Source organism: Myxocyprinus asiaticus, chromosome 17 (genome assembly GCF_019703515.2).
Source record: "Myxocyprinus asiaticus isolate MX2 ecotype Aquarium Trade chromosome 17, UBuf_Myxa_2, whole genome shotgun sequence".
Lineage (NCBI taxonomy): Eukaryota > Metazoa > Chordata > Actinopteri > Cypriniformes > Catostomidae > Myxocyprinus > Myxocyprinus asiaticus.
Genome location: NC_059360.1, coordinates 35,116,667 through 35,131,287, shown reverse-complemented (window position 1 = coordinate 35,131,287; position 14,621 = coordinate 35,116,667). Strand labels below are relative to the sequence as shown.

General features: G+C 44.4%; 1 protein-coding gene across 1 annotated transcript in view; it reads right to left on the bottom strand.

The window, feature by feature from the left end:
* LOC127454735 (ankyrin-3-like) overlaps nt 1-14,621 on the bottom strand; it is a 110,404-nt gene that overhangs the window by 26,038 nt on the left and 69,745 nt on the right. Inside the window, exons 23-33 of the mRNA XM_051722106.1 lie at nt 14,487-14,589; nt 11,916-11,966; nt 11,262-11,371; nt 10,440-10,472; nt 3,980-4,204; nt 3,578-3,732; nt 3,247-3,458; nt 2,351-2,558; nt 1,713-1,809; nt 633-861; nt 215-340 (exon numbers count right to left, since the gene is read on the bottom strand). Of these exons, the coding sequence (XP_051578066.1) occupies nt 215-340; nt 633-861; nt 1,713-1,809; nt 2,351-2,558; nt 3,247-3,458; nt 3,578-3,732; nt 3,980-4,204; nt 10,440-10,472; nt 11,262-11,371; nt 11,916-11,966; nt 14,487-14,589 (1,549 nt within the window). The remainder of the gene's footprint in view (nt 1-214; nt 341-632; nt 862-1,712; nt 1,810-2,350; nt 2,559-3,246; nt 3,459-3,577; nt 3,733-3,979; nt 4,205-10,439; nt 10,473-11,261; nt 11,372-11,915; nt 11,967-14,486; nt 14,590-14,621) is intronic.

Sequence of the window (14,621 nt, the reverse complement as noted above, 5' to 3'; positions counted from 1 at the left end):
GAATATATGACGTACACAGTCATACACAGTCACATTCCATCTTCACACACTTATGTACTAATTTACAATTACTTTTGTAAACTACCCATTTTCTTTTTCTGTTTATTTAATTTACTGGATTATACAAGATTTTTGGAAATATGTGTGTACATCTTTAATAACCGAAGGAATTACAGTGAATAAATGAATAGCTCTGAGCCACTGTCTCTTAAACCTTTATGTTGAATGGGAGTCGGTTCTCTTTGAAGGCATAGAAGTTGAAGATGAATTGCTGGCCACTCTTTGTCAGAGGAGAGATGTTACCGTAGCATTCTACATGAATGGGCTTGCCCTCCAGCATCTGTTAAATAAATAAGACAAAAATCACAACCATTATTATGTTTATGTCTGTCATGGTGTCAATAAATGATCATGAAGGGGTTATTGTGTTTGAATATGGAAGAATGTAAAAGTGTGGGTGTCTATGAAAATTAGTTCTGCAATAAGACAGGAAACTTGTTTTGTTTTGTCACATTTTCACAAACTCATTACTCTCTGTTTTCAAACACTGAGTTTTTTCATTTTTAATTATTTATGTGCATGTGTGTGTAGGTTAGGTTAGTGCTTGTTAATGCATATAGGTGTGTGCACACCTCAATGTCTTTGCTCCTTGCCACCTCCTCAAAGTTCTCCTGCTGTTCCAGAGTTTTGTCCGCTTTGTCATCAGTCATACAAAAGCAATGCAGTCGGGACTCGACAGGGTCGATCATTTTAGCAAACACCACAAACTTGGCCAGGTATGGAACACAAATTAGCTCTCGATACAACTGAGTTGCTAAACCTACCGTCTCACTGATCTGCTGACAATCTGCCAACCAAAATCTACAGAAAAGAGAGGAGAGGAAGAAAATCACATATTTCAATAAGGAAAATCCTGCACAGTTTTTCTAAATATCATAAATATTTACTTCCTCTGTTACAACTCCATGGGATGAAGTTATGTGTATTGGTTCTAAGATATTTATATAATAGAATAGTTCCATAAAAAATATTAAGACTACTGTCTTTAACACTGACACAAACACTGAAAGTTTATACTGAGGAGGTATGGTAAATTCTTTTTACTTCCATAAACAGGATTTAAAAAAAAAAAAAAAAACATCAATATGCCTTTTGCATAACTGTCAATGCATTGTTTGTTTTGATTCGGTAATAGGTAATAGAGCTTATGTTGTATTTAAACAGAAACATTCCTTTAAGAACTGTGAACACAAACCAGTGACTTATGTAATTAATTGAAACTCTGAGCAGAACGCTAAGCAGATCCCTAACACTGTTTATAGAAAAGGTGTCTGTTCTTGTAAAAGAGCTACAAGGTTATTTCATCCTCTTAAATGACCTCATGTTAACCTTCCTTTCCTCACTATTTCACATTTCCAGCAGTTCAAAATCTTATACTGTTTGTGGTTGTTGCTAGGAAACAGTTTGCAGTCATGTTTGAGCTTAATCAGTGCCTGGCATTGTGGATGTGCAGATGACCATGGTTAGAATGATATAATAAAAATCTAGGACAGAGATCCTCCACTGTCCCCCAGTCCAAGTAAGCACAAGATTTGAATCTGCATCTATACTCTGACATCAGCTGAGATTCTCTTTCTCTCATATCGAAACACACACAGTTTTCATTTGTATACTGAAGCACATATCAGCCACATTGGGTGTGTGTGTCTCACCTGGCAGACACATTTGTTGTAAAGGACACACAGTCTGTGACAAAGGAGAGTGGAGTGGTCCCAGTGATATCTTCCCACTGGGCAGGGGATGTTCCACCTAAAAAACATGATAAACATATTATGTAAGATTTTTCCATTACAATACCATAAGTGTTATACTTTATGATTTATTAATCCTTTTTATTGAACAGCAGGAAGAAATTTGACATGAATTGCATGAATATCAACAGTCTTGCTCTCTTTCAACGCTATATAAACCAAAGTCAAACCAAATGTTCGATTTAAATTAAAATGGGGCATCTCAACTATTTTTAGCTGTTGTTGCATATTGAATGTGTTACTTTAGCTCAACTTGCAGTGCATGGTGTTAGCAATGCCAAGGTTGTGGGTCTGATTCCCAGAAAACAACTATTTTGTTCACTGAATACCCTGAATGCACTTTTGGATAAAAGCATACAGTATGCCAAATGCATAAATATAAATTTCAGGATGTTCATATTTCTGATGAGCTTTTTCAAAATATTTAAAGAAAAAATTATATATCATGACAAATATATTGCAATATTTCACTATACTATTTTTCCCCACCTCTATTAAAACCATCAGTACACATACACGCACACACACTATCCACATGCCTGTGATGCTACAAAGCAGTCTAAGGCAGGGGGCAGGTTCTCCTTTGCATCCATTAGCAACAGCCTCTTTGGATCTGGGTGGCACAGGTATTGTCATGGTGATGGGCTTGTGAAATTTTCTTCTCCTGGGCTCCACAGTAACAATCGGGCTAAAGGATGCTCTGTTACCAATGATGGTCCGCACCATGTCCTCTGGCACTGGCTGTGCCTAAGAGAGTAACAGAAAGAGAGGGGAAAGAGGGAGAGGAAAGCAATGGAAGAAACATAAGTAAAGATAAAGAGAACAAAGTGTGTGAATGATGGTTGTGGTTTTGCATATATGTTTTGGAGAAACTGTTGTACTTTTTGTATAACCATCGGATGACTTTACGCAAGTTCTTCTAACTACAGTATTCATCCTTGGAATGTGTATGGCTTTTTATTGCCATTGCCTTGTGACTTGTTTCTATGCAATGGTCATGAGACGTTTCCAGGAAATGTGTTAGAACAGACAGCGTCACTGTGTCCAAATAAAAGAAGATATTCTGCTATCATTGTATGTGTGTGTATGTGTGTGTGTGTGTGTGTGTGTGTGTGAGAGAGAGAGAGAGAGAGAGAGAGAGAGAGAGAGATTACAGCGATCTTCGAGACAGCATTTAGGGAAAACACTGTTCTAAACATTTTTGACAGGTCCAGTGATACATTAAGTGCTTTATTCAATGCAAGACAATTTTTAATTTTTGTAATAATTACTTTTTATTAATCCCTCTACAAGTGCATATTCTTTTTATTTGTTGTTGCTTCATAATTTTGCCTCAGTTTTGTGCTAAATTAAATATTCAAATATTCAAGCTTAACCATATATTTTAAAGACTCCAAACACAGTCTAACAGCATCTTCTTGATGAGCATATATACCTGTAGTCCAACGCGAATTTTCTTAGTAAGAGCTCCCTGGGGAAAGGCAGCCTTCACCATGGGAACTGCCTCACTGCTCAAGACCCCGCCCTCCGGCCCCATGTGGTCACTTTCTTGCTTGATGCGAGACACCACCGCAAAGTATTGCGGGAAATCTTTTGTGACTATGCGGCAGATACGTTTCTTCTCCAGCTCTTCTTGGCTGTCCAGCACTTTAATCAGATATGAAAATACAAATGAATAAAATTAAAAGGAGGTACTAAAATTAGGTTAGTATTTATTAGTTAGTGGTTGTAGATATGCTTTTTGATTCTATTACGGTGTAGATTACCCTCGTCCATGCCATTAAGGATAGGTGTGAGCTCTGCCAGTTTACAGTCATAATGATGCTCTTTCCAGGTCTCTCCATTGTCGCTGCGTAGCACGATCAGCTCTCTCTCCTTCCCTCGCATGGAGCCGAAATGAGGGATTTCTACTATCACAGGCCTGAAAATGAATTATGAGACAATTAACTGTGGGTAAAACAGTTAATATGGCTAAAAGTATTTTAAAAGATTTTCTTGTGCATTTCAGATGCTGCTTCCTGTTAGTTTATACTCTTCGTGTGGGTCTAAACATGCCTTTGTGCTTCTTAAAAATGCATTTGACCCGAGATAGCATTTCTTTTTGCAGAATTTATCTTCTCTTTCTGTGAAACTGCAGATATTTTGAGCCAAGATGGAGGAACTTGTACCCTAAAAACTGTGCCCAGGCTGGCCCCATCTCCACTAGTCTGCTCACAAGGCCCTCCCCCTCCACCATAGGGGGCGGGTATGTCAGGCGGTGGCGCTTTGCCAAGCGGCAGGTGATCCGTGTCGGTGCTGGGCACTTCCTGGGTGGAATGATTATACGCATCCCATCATGACGACTCCCTCTCATCGACCCACCCCGAGCGTCCACCATGAAACTCACCAGGAACCTGCATGAAAAGAATTAAGGATTAATGAAAGAGCGAGGGAGATAAAAGAGAGGGAAACCACGCTAACCCACTACACAGACACGAACGAGTGAGACGATTCCCATGCTGTGATCACTGTACACCCAACACACATGGTGAGAGAGAGAGGAAGAAACAGGGAGGGAGAAGGTCTAAGTGGAAAAGAGAAATACAGAAAGAAAATCAATAAGAAACAAAGACACCACAGACCATTTCCAAAGGGAAAAGGACAATTTAGTCAAGACAGAGGAAAAAACAATTAATAGGAAGAGTGGCAGTGCTTCGAGCTGTTAAACCTGGCAGCATTTTGTCCCTCATACAACAGCAGCAGAGACACTAAGCAAAAAACAAAAAGGGGGATTTCTTCAAAACTGACGTATTAACATATCTCAGTGTAAAGCTGAAAATAGTATCCTTTTTGCCCTGTTACTGCCAAGATCAATTGTTTCGAAGCAGTGATCAGTGATCAACAGTGTGACTTGAAACACCTCCACAGATGAACAGAAATCCCAAAATACCCATTATTGGTTGGTTAAAGAATAAAGGTTTAAGCAATATCTCCTTAGAAGTGCATCCTGACAGTAAGTCTATAGCCTCAATGTGAGATGCAGTTTCTATGGTGTGACAAGAGAGTTAGAGACCCCATGAAATTGGAGTTTTGTGTCCTTTGGCCCAAATCTGTTAGCTTTGAGATTATCTATTTTCTAGCATTTTCCTAAAAGTTGACAAAATTATTTAAGCAGATATACATATTTAAAATGTGCAGTCTTTCTTTATGGGGAAAAAGGACCAAAAATATTGATGTCTCATCTTGCACTTACTCATTTTGTCCAATAAAATACTCTCTAGAATAAGAATGTTCCTTCAGTATCACCTACATCTGACTAGCAATAGCAAATAGCATGTCATGTTCATAGGGATGAGTCCTTCGCATGTCCCACCCCAACTTCCTGTTTCAATAGGAATTACGTCAACAAAGGAAAGAAAACGTCATGGTTACTTGCGTAACCTCCGTTCCCTGATGGAGGGAACGAGACGTTGTGTCAATGTAGTGACACTAGGGGTCACTCTTGGGAGCCCGAGACACCTCTGGTCTTTGATAAAAGGCCAATGAAAATTGGTGAGTGGTATTTGCATGCCACTCCCCCGGACATACGGGTATAAAAGGAGCTGGTATGCAACCACTCATTCAGGTTTTATGCTGAGGAGCCGAGACAAGGTCCGGCCATTTCAGCGGGTAGTTCAGCGTTGTGGCAGGAGGGACACAACGTCTCGTACCCTCCATCAGGGAACGGAGGTTACACAAGTAACTATGACGTTCCCTCTCTGTCACTCACTCGACATTGTGTCGATGTAGTGACACTAGGGGTCCCTATACAAAACGCAGCAACTGGCTGAACTGTGTTACGTGAACTGGCGGTGTGTGACGGGCAGACAACTGTGTGCCTCACAGCCAGCGCACCAGGCCGACATGTAACCTCCCCAACATAGTTTTGAGTGTCGAACGGTCCTTTGGGGACAAGTCGACTACCCAAAAGATAGAGACAGGCTAGCCCAGTCGTGGCCTCTTTTCCGCTTCTTTTTTTCCCAATCCCTAAAAAAAGGGGGAATATCCAACTGGGCCGACCAGGTCTAGTCAGGGGGTGTCCCTTCCAAGGGGAAGACACTGTGGAGACCACACCTCGCCCAGAGAGGGGGGGGGGGGAATATTTAAGTGGAAAAATATGTCACATGGTCTTGCCGAACTATGTTGGAAGTATGTCATGTGGAGAAGTCTCATGGTAGATCCTACCCAACGGGGGAGGAGTTACTAAAAACATGGAGACAGTGGCAGAGGGGGCTCTGCCCAAGGAAGATGCAGTTTGCCAACAGGGAAACGAATTAGCAGAAGATATACATCGCATGGGGTTACCTTACAGGGAACCGCCACATGTGGAACACCTACCCCAGAACAGGGCTCTTAGCATGTGTACTGGGCCGGCAATGAGTCTCTCTGAAAACTCAACTGCCACAGGGATCGGAGGAAGTCAACCAGGGAACATGTGAACACTACTGGGAATTAATGGCGCATGTCTTCAGCTCAGAGGAGGTGAAAGGTGCTATGTGCAAGCGATACACCAGGCCGGCTATTCTGGGCTAATCCGCTTGTATTGCGTGCCACTACCCGAGATGAAACCGGTTCCACCCGGAGGTTGTAGAACCTCGCAAAGGTGTTGGGTGTTGCCCAGCCCGCTTCTCTGCAAATGTCTGTTAGAGAGGCACCCCTGGCCAGGGCCCAGGAGGCCGCTACACCCCTGGTAGAATGGGCTCGTAGCCCTACCAGGGGCGGCACGTCCTGGGCGTGATATGCATTAGCTATGGCGTCAATGAGCCAGTGGGTGATCCTCTGCTTGGAGACAGCGCTTCCTTTCCGCTGTGCACCAAAGCAGACAAAAAGCTGCTCAGAGATCCTAAAGCTCTGCGTGCAATCCAAATAGATGCGTAAAGCACGCACCGGACACAGCAATGACAGGGCTGGGTCTGCCTCCTCCTGGGGCAGCGCTCGCAGGTTCACCACCTGGTCCCTAAAAGGGGTCGTGGGAACCTTGGGCACATAGCCCGGTCGGGGTCTCAAGATCACATGAGAGTAGCCCGGACCGAATTCCAGGCACGTTTCGCTGACAGAGAATGCTTGCAGGTCTCCTACCCTCTTGATGGAAGTGAGCGCAGTCAGGAGGGCAGTCTTCAAGGAGAGTGCAAAGGCTCAAAGGGGGCTCTCTGTAGACCCTGAAGAACTACATAGAGGTCCCATGCGGGAACGAGGTGCGGTCTGGAGTGGTTCAGCCTCCTGGCGCCTCTCAGGAACCTGATGATCAGGTTGTGCTTCCCTAAGGACTTACCATCCACTGTGTCAAGGTGTGCTGCTATAGCAGCAATGTAGACCTTCAAGGTGAAATGGGAAAGCCACCCTTCCAACCTCTCCTGCAGGAAGGAAAGCACCGATCTGACTGCGCATCTCTGGGGGTCTTCCCGTCGGGAAGAACACCACTTAGCGAACAGACGCCACTTAAAGGCATACAGGCGCCTCGTAGAGGGGGCCCTAGCCTGAGTGATCGTGTCTACCACTGCAGGTGGAAGTTCCACATCCCGTCCAGGGGCCAGACATGGAGATTCCAGAGGTCTGGTCGCAGGTGCCAGATGGTGCCCCGTCCCTGAGAAAGAAGATCCTTCCATCGACTCCAGATCAGCTGGACCACCTGAGGGTGGAGTCTCCACTCTCCCCTGAGGGTAACCTGCCATGACAGCGCGTCCGCTGCAGTGTTGAGGTCACCAGGGATGTGAGTGGCTCGCAGCAACTTGAGGTGCTGCTGACTCCAGAGGAGGAGACGGCGGGCGAGTTGTGACATACAACGAGAGCACAGACCGCCTTGGAGGTTGACATATGCTACCATTGCCGTATTGTCTGTCCAAACTAACACGTGCTTGCCCTGGATCAACAGCCGGAACCTCCGCTGGGCAAGCAGAATTGCCAACAACTCGAGACAGTTGATGTGCCAACGCAGCCGCGGGCCTGTCCATAAGCCGGAGGCTGCATGCCCATTGCAAACAGAGCCCCAGCCCGTTTTGGAGGCATCTGTCATGACTTCGACGCACCTGGAGACCTGCTCTAGGGGAACGCCTGCCCTAGAAACATGAGGTCGGTCCATGGGCTAAAGAGATGGTGACAGACCGGCGTGATTACCATGCGATGTGTCCCTCAGCGCCATGCCCATCTCGGGACTCGAGTCTGAAGCCAGTGCTGAAGCGGTTTCATATGCATCAACCCGAGCAGGTTGGCCACCGCTGAGGATACCATATGCCCCAGGAGCCTCTGAAAGAGTTTCAGTGGAACCGCTGTTTTCTGTTTGAACGCCTTCAAACAGGTCAGCACCGTTCGTTCGTGAGGCGCACTGTCAATGAGACTGAGTCCAACTCCAAACCAAGAAAAGAGATGCTCTGAACCAGGAGGAGCTTGCTCTTTTCCCAGTTGACCCGAAGCCCTAATCGGCTGAGATGCGAGAGCACCAAGTCCCTGTGTGCACACAACATGTCCCGAGAGTGAGCTAGTTCCAATCATCGAGATAGTTGAGAATGCAAATGCCCACCTCCCTTAACGGGGCAAGTGCTGCCTCTGCGACCTTCGTGAATACGCGAGGGGACAAGGACAGACCGAAAGGGAGGACCTTGTACTGATACGCCCGACCCTCGAATGCAAACCGGAGGAAGGGTCTGTGTTGAGGTAGAATCGAGACGTGAAAGTACGCATTCTTCAGGTCTACCGCCGCAAACCAATCTTGACGCCAGACGCTCGCCAGAATGCGTTTTTGTGTCAGCATCTTGAACGGGAGTCTGTGTAAAGCCCGGTTCAGTACTTGCAGGTCCATGATTGGCCGCAACCTACCGCCTTTTTTCGGTACGATGAAGTAGGGGCTGTAAAACCTCTTCTTCATCTCGGCCGGAGGGACAGGTTCTATCGCACCCTTCCGTAGGAGGGTGGTGATCTCTGTGCGCAAAGTAGCAGCGTTTTCGACCTTCATCAAGGTGAAGTGGATACCGCTGAACCTGGGCGGATGCCTGGCGAACTGAATTGCGTAGCCGAGTCGGACGGTCTGGACCAGCCATCGCGACGGATTGGAAAGCGCAAGCCACGCATCCAAGTTCCGCGCGAGGGGGACCAAAGGGACAACCTCGTCGGACGTACCGGGAGGTGGGGCCTCGCGGCGGGGTGGAGCTCGAGGTGCCACACCATGTCGTGGTTGTGCTGAGTCTAGGGACATCGAAGCACTTACCTGGCTCCTTGTGACCACACCCGGAACAGCCTGGGACGGGGGAGGAAGAGGCCTGTCCTCGCAACCTGTGGAGACTGTCACATCGGGGGCGGATGTGTGCCACAGCTGGGCGCCAATCCTGCAAGGGTAAAAAGGTGGATGGTAGTCATGATGACGACCCAGGGAAGGAGGAAACTGCTCTTTTGCTGAACTGTTGGGTACCGCAGCCACTTGGGCATGTGGCGAAATCAAATGAAAAGGCAACAAAAGATTCTCCGCCCGGCCCTCCACCGGAAGATGGAGTGGTCTTACTACCAGCTCCAATACAGTGGGTTTCATTGACCTTGGGTCGCCCGTCTCAGGGGCGCTTTGAAGCCCTTCGTGGGTTCTCGGCGGCCGGCCGTGAGACGGGTGGCGTCTGCTTCCTGCGGTGGGCTCCACGCCGGGCCGGGCCGAAGAGGCGCAGTTCTTGCAGTGAGAACATGAACCATCCACAAACACTGTCTCCATGTGGGTCGCGCCCAGACACGAAAGACAGCGATCGTGACCATCTGAAGTTGAGAGGTAATGACCGCAACCAGGAATAACACACAAACAGAAAGGCATCTTTAAAAAGATGCATCTTTAAAAAGACGTTCCGTGTGTGCCGCTCTTTTAAAGAAATATACGCTTTCAGGAAAATATACTCTCTTTTTTCTGCCGAAGCGCCCAGGGGCGTTCTCTGCAGTGCACCAGTGCAGAGGAGGGAGAAGTCGCTGAAATGCGCCGTCAGATCCAGCAGAGGTGAATGAACAGTCAGCTCAGTAAACATCGACCGTTCGGCTCCGAAGAGAAAATCTGAATGAGTGGTTGCACGCCAGCTCCTTTTATACCTGTATGTCCGGGGGAGTGGCATGCAAATACCACTCACCAATTTTCATTGGCCTTTTATCAAACACCAGATGTGTCTCGGGCTCCCAAGAGTGACCCCTAGTGTCACTACATTGACACAACGTCGATAGGGAACTGCTTGTCAAGTGATTTCATGGGGTCTTAAACTACACCTGTTTCTGGGGAACACTCAGTGATAATATGCAACTTTAATAGTTAGCTTTTTGTACAGTAAGAAGATGGCAACACTCCCCTTTCATGGAAATTTTCTAATAGACTGATGATGGACTAGTATGTACTATTGTGTGACCTGCTGTTTATCTCACAAATGTGGAGTGCTGCAGTCTCTGACCTCTGGTCAATTTCCTTGTCCCAATGACTGAGCTAAACACACACAGTTGAGAGATAAAACAGGGAATATAAAACACCAGAGAGAAAGAAATAGGAAGGAGAGAGAGAAAGACTGAAAGAGAACAAAGAGGACAGATGAAAATTGAGGGGAAGACAGGCAAGAAATAGAAAGCTATGGAAAGAGTGATGTCACCGGACTCAGTTTTCACCTGGAGTCATACTGAGGAAGCGGGGAAGAAGGGCTGCAAAACGAAAAATTAACGAAAGAAAAGAACAGAAAGCAGGAGGTAAAAATAAATAACAATCATTATTAAACTTGTTGTCATGGTAAATCAGCTGAAACACATGTAAGCATGACATAATGCTAATATTTAAATAATCATATCGTGTGCAACAAAGCAGAAAGCAATAAAAAAACAAAAAACACTTTATGCATACAACTCAAGCAAATGAAAAGGCTTTCTCATGCTTCCCCAAAACAGCACTGGGTTCATGGATTGGGAAGGCTATACTTAGGGGTGGCCGATATGGCAGCTGAAATTGGTTAATCAGTCTACATTTTTGAGTACAAATTCTATCACGGTTTCTTACAACTTTATTTTGGATGTTGTTTTAAGTGAAAAGGACTTGAATCAGTTTTTCATAAAAATGTGTTTATCAAAAACTATTTCAGATAAGATGACGTAAATGATTTTATCACCCACCTCTATTATATAGATGGTATCATTATTTTCTGTTAATGATAAGCAAGCAACTTTCAAACTTGAGTTTTTAAGAAGGTGTGTTTGTCATTATATTTGTATAAGACACCTCTGGTGTGTTTGAGTGGTAAATTTGTGTTCAATATGAGTAGTTTATTGCTTTAATTTCTTATGATGGACTAATCTGCCAGGAAACAAGGAAGCAAGTGGAGACTAAGCATATCTATACTTATATAAATCATAATGAAATGCAATCTGAACATTTTGTGACCACTTATGTTTTCTTTTGGAACCATGATAAATAGCCGAATCAGTAAAGCACATTCTTACCCAGAGTGCACAGGACTGCACACAGTGTTGTGCGAGTGGTCCACTGTGTCCGGGGTCCAGCTGTATCGTCGCACACACTCGCTGTTGTATTCACGAGTGATAGCGAGGTGCTGTAAACACACATCCAAACATACACATATATTTGTATACGAGTTAACAACAGAAAGGAGTGAGCAGTTTGTTGAAAATAAGGAAACCACTAAATTACATAATTAAATTCAGAAATGTTTCCATTTTATTTTTATTATATATTCCTGTTTTAAGATTTAGCTTTCTAATGAATCCTGAGATGCATTGTAAAACAACTGCCCACATAATGTTCAGAAACACTAAATATCTTCAGAAACATCAGATTGATGCATATGGATAAAACATGACATCAAACAAGACACTCAAGAAAACTAAAAGCATAAAGTGAGAACAAATACATTTGGCTTGCAGTAATGAACAGCTGCCTCAGAAAGGCATAACAAAACACAATGAGTGAAATACAAGAAAACAAACAAAGAGCTATAGATGGGGGCGGAGCCAATGTTACAACCAAACAAAAGTAAACGCGAACAGGTGTGTTAGTATTTTTGTTTATGGACAAATGGAAAAGATATGTGGATGGAGGGAGACCATCTGATATGGTTGTGATTAAGGACCTAGTACCTTATTCTGGGGGTCCACCATGTAGGAAATATCTTTAAATACGCCCTGAAGCTTTAAAAGGAAACACACACACATATGTTTGAGAAATGGTCTATACAGGGAGAAAGGGTGATCCTTGCTCTTTCAGGTGGAGAGAGAGGAGGATAGTGTATTGTGCTAAATCAAATGAAAAAGTGTTTCTCTGGGTATGTTTTAAGACCTAATGAACTGCCAACCCATGCAGCATTTTTGGGCATAATAGATGCAATCGAACATTAGAATGTCCCATGATGCCAAAACTGCTGGCTAGGTAGGCTCACTAGGTTTTGAAAAACTCTCTCAAAAATAAGTATTAAAGTATTGTTCAGTAATTTAAAAGACCCCGTGAAATTTAGCTGCTTTAAGGTAATCTATATGCAGTATATTAGCTTTAAGGTAATCTATATGCTAGTATACTTTTAAATGTTGGAGGGCAACTGTCTTTGAAGGGAATAGGGCATAGGGATGATCACTTCTGAATAGAACACTCATGCAGGAGCTGGATGCAAGGAAAGTTGCTGGAGTTTATTCATGTTTAATGCAGGCATTTTTTGTTTTTTTGGGATGTACAGCACAAGTAAGTGTTCTTTATTCCTTATGTTTAGTATATTGTAATTCAAAATATTGATATATTGTGATCTTTTACTCACTTGTTCCTCATTCATCTGCACTGACTTGCACAACACCTCCAGCCTTGTCGTAAGCAAAGGCTGCGATGCACTGTGTTTATTTGTGGGCTGGTTATGTAGTAATGTGGTCAGTAAGATCATCGTTTGGTTCTCAAGTCAGTGGACAAGCAGTTGGACTCTGTATTGAGATCACTTCTTTTAGTTTCCCCAGCTGAACACCGACTCTGGCATAAGAAGCAGCAGGGGTGTGTGTGTGTATGTGTGTTTGGGGGGGGGGTGTATTTGCACAGATATTGTGTGCTCGCAGTGGATGTGTTTGTGCTGATGAGTGTATTTATACTACATCAAGCTATGTCGGTTTGCTCTCTCTGTCTGTGTTCCATGAATAAAGAGCACTGCTCTGTGCTTTAATATGGACATTAAATGGGGGGCCTGGGTAGCTCAGCAAGTATTGACGCTGACTACCACCCCTGAAGTCGCGAGTTTGAATCCAGGGCGTGCTGAGTGACTCCAGCCAGGTCTCCTAAGCAACCAAATTGGCCCGGTTGCCAGGGAGGGTAGAGTCACATGGGGTAACCTCCTCGGGGTCACGATTAGTGGTTATCGCTCTCAATGGGGCGCGTGGTAAGTTGTGCGTGGATCGCGGAGAGTAGCATGAGCCTCCACATGCAGAGTCTCCGCGGTGTCATGCACAACAAGCCACGTGATAAGATGCGTGGATTGAAAGTCTCAGAAGCGGAGGCAACAGAGACTTGTTCTCCGCCACCCAGATTGTGGTGAGTAACCACACCACCAAGAGGACCTGCTAAGTAGTGGGAATTGGGCATTCCAAATTGGGAGAAAAGGGGATAATAAAAAAAAAAATATGGACATCAAATACTGAACTCAGAACAGTAATTTCTTTAGTTCAAACTGATGGGTGTAAATGATGTAAATCCAGCAATTCAGTGGGCGTTATACAAAAGTTATTACTTTCTAACTGTGTTCTTTAACAATTGAGCTCAGGCTATTCTTTACCAATTGAGCTCAGACTATTTGCTTCTGAAAATGACAAGAGCAATAGAATTTGGAACAGGAAACACATAATGGAAAAGACTGACAGAACATTTGCCAGACAGTTGTGTGTGTGAATGTGTCACATCTGACTCTCCATCACTCAAGAGTTTATTTAAAGGCACATCTGGGGAGAATGCGAAACTGGACAGAACGGTGTGTGTGTCTGTTTGCATGGGCACTGGATTTTCGCAAATCTCATGGGATCCAACCCAAATATTCCGGGACATTTTGCTGTGTTATGCAAAGTCCTGGGTGGACTTTGTGCAATTTTAGGAAGAATGCCAGACAATGGGTCTGTTTCAAAACCTAGTGAGCTGCCTCTGGCGGCAGCATTTTAGACATCATAGGTGCGCTCCAAACACAAAGGTTGTTCCTTAATTATACTGTTTCCTTTGGTATCTCATTTTGGCCAAATTCAAATATGCTTATAATCCATTGATTCCTGAAAAGTATAGATATAAAATAGTTTAAAATGATCAAAAACTATTTTACCTAAAATGAGTATGTGCTATGTATATTTATGCTTATTAGAGCAGTGCGTCGTTCAGTTGCGAGTCAAGTTTCCTGTGCACTGTGCTTGAGGAGCCCTATTTGAATATGTGTGGAGTTGCTGCTAGAGTGTTCTAAACTAGCTTCCAGCTTCTATTATTTTCAGGACGTTGTATCTAGTTTCAGCATGGTGATCAGTCAGTGTTGTGGCAGATAAGGTCTGATATCACAGAGTGACAGCCCTGCGCACAGCTGTAATGTGTATGTTTTTGGGTGTGCACTGGAGGAGAGATGTTTACAGCTATCAGGATGAACGATGCAGAGTAAAACAGAACTGAACACCAGTGAGAAATAAAACGAAAGGAGAGGGGATTCTTACCGTGTCTTTGGTGGGTGCCAGCATCTCTTCAATCATCATGCTGTCCCGAGCGAATGAGCTTCTGTTTAGAGTGTTGGACCTGTCTGAGCTGAAGGAGCGCAGACTAGAGTGTGTAAGAGGGTCACACATGTGCAC